At 47.0% G+C, this 1,765-nt stretch overlaps 1 protein-coding gene across 1 annotated transcript; it reads left to right on the top strand.

The window, feature by feature from the left end:
* The first annotated feature begins 564 nt into the window (after window positions 1-564).
* On the top strand, window positions 565-1,188 carry LOC132601485 (uncharacterized). Its single transcript, XM_060314567.1, has one exon. It carries the CDS (start codon window positions 565-567, stop codon window positions 1,186-1,188), a length of 624 nt encoding a protein of 207 aa, XP_060170550.1.
* Window positions 1,189-1,765: the final 577 nt, after the last annotated feature.

A 1,765-nucleotide genomic window follows, 5' to 3' on the forward strand; every position in this document is an offset into this window, starting at 1 on the left:
TGAAATCGAGCGACTGTGAAATCTCACCAACCTATCCCTTACCCTCAACACTCCTCACCACGAACAAAGAACAAACGCGATAATTCCACCATCCTTTTCACCTGTCGGCTCGCCCGCTCCTCGGCCCTCTCCCTCAAACCCTCCGCTTTACACTACCAATTCACCCCCATCCCACAACAAACTAGCCAGCAACAAATCATCTCACAACAATAAAATCCACAACAAACCATTCCACCACCGATCCACCCGCAACAAACCATCCCGCAACAAACCACCCCGCAATAAACCAACACACAACAAACCATCCCGCAACAAGCCAACCCCCAGCAAATTAACTTCCAACAAGCCAACCCGCCACCTTTCCCCACTCCCTATATTCCTCAGCCTTCAGTTATCCAAACTACTCCACTTACCCAAAACTACCAAGCAACTCAACACATATCATTAGCACACACCGCTAACCATAACACGCAGTATGTGCCACCGGCTTATGTCGCAGAAGCTCAGCCTTTCACTACCCAGTTGCAGGTCGTGTAACATCCAGAGGTTGACCCTTATGAAGAAATGGAAAGGGAAGCCAGGGCGAGAGCAGATGAGAATGTAGCAAAAGAGCTTCGCAATCTGAGAGAAGTAGTTAGAAACATCCAAACTAACAAAGGGTGTGAAGGACTGGAGTACGAGGATCTGTGTATTCATCCTGACATCGAGTTGCCTGCTGGATATAAAGTACCCAAATTTGATATGTTTGACGGGAAAGGAAATCCTCAGGCTCACTTAAGATCGTACTGCAATAAGCTTGTCGAAGTGGGAAAAGATAGAGCCATTCGGATGAAACTGTTTATAAGGAGCCTGACAGGAGAGACGCTCGATTGGTACACGTGCCAAGATCCGCAGAAATGGCACAGTTGGGGAGAAATGGCCCAAGAGTTCATGGATAGATTCAGGTTCAACACTGAGACTGTCCCAGACCGATTCTACTTGATAAAATTAGAAAGGAAGTCGACAAAAACTTTCCGAGAGTACGCTATGCGCTGGAGAGCAGAAGCCGCGAAAGTCCAACCCCCAATGGCGGAGAATGAGATGATGATGCTCTTTGTACAGTCTTTAAAGGATGATACATACTATGAAAGACTGTTAAGCGCCATCGGAAAAAGTTTTCTGAAGTCATCAGAATGGGAGACTTCATAGAAGAATGAATCAAGACAGGAAGAGTTACAAATCTTGCAGGCTTGCAAGTAATAAGTAAGGCGATTCAATCAGATTCAGCCAAGAAAAAGAGGGACGGAGTGTCCGCAGTCATGACCATCCAGGAACGAAGGCCGAACCAAATGTTAACCTACCAATACCCTTCATCCTAGCCTTCATGCTACAGCCAAGCCCCTCAGCCTTATTACCAACCTCCACCCACTCCCCATCCTGTTTACCATACCCAACCAGCATATCACTCACCTCGAGCACCCGCCCATCAAAGCTCATCACAATACCAGCCAACCTACTCACCTCAACCCCAACACCAATCACCAAACCGTCCACAAAATACACCCCGACCTCGCTCAAACTTCGAAAGAAAGCCAAACAAAACCTACACCGTTAGCCGAACCCTTAGCCCAGTTGTATGAAAGATTAAGAACCGCAGGGATACTCTAACCAATTCAGGGAAGAGTTTCTAATACCCTTCCTGGATGGTATAACGGGACTAAACGTTGCGCGTATCACTCAGGAGTTACTGGACATGATACCGAAAATTGCTTTACTCTCAAGGACA

The sequence above is a fragment of the Lycium barbarum genome, chromosome 7 (genome assembly GCF_019175385.1).
Source record: "Lycium barbarum isolate Lr01 chromosome 7, ASM1917538v2, whole genome shotgun sequence".
NCBI classification, from domain to species: Eukaryota; Viridiplantae; Streptophyta; class Magnoliopsida; order Solanales; family Solanaceae; genus Lycium; species Lycium barbarum.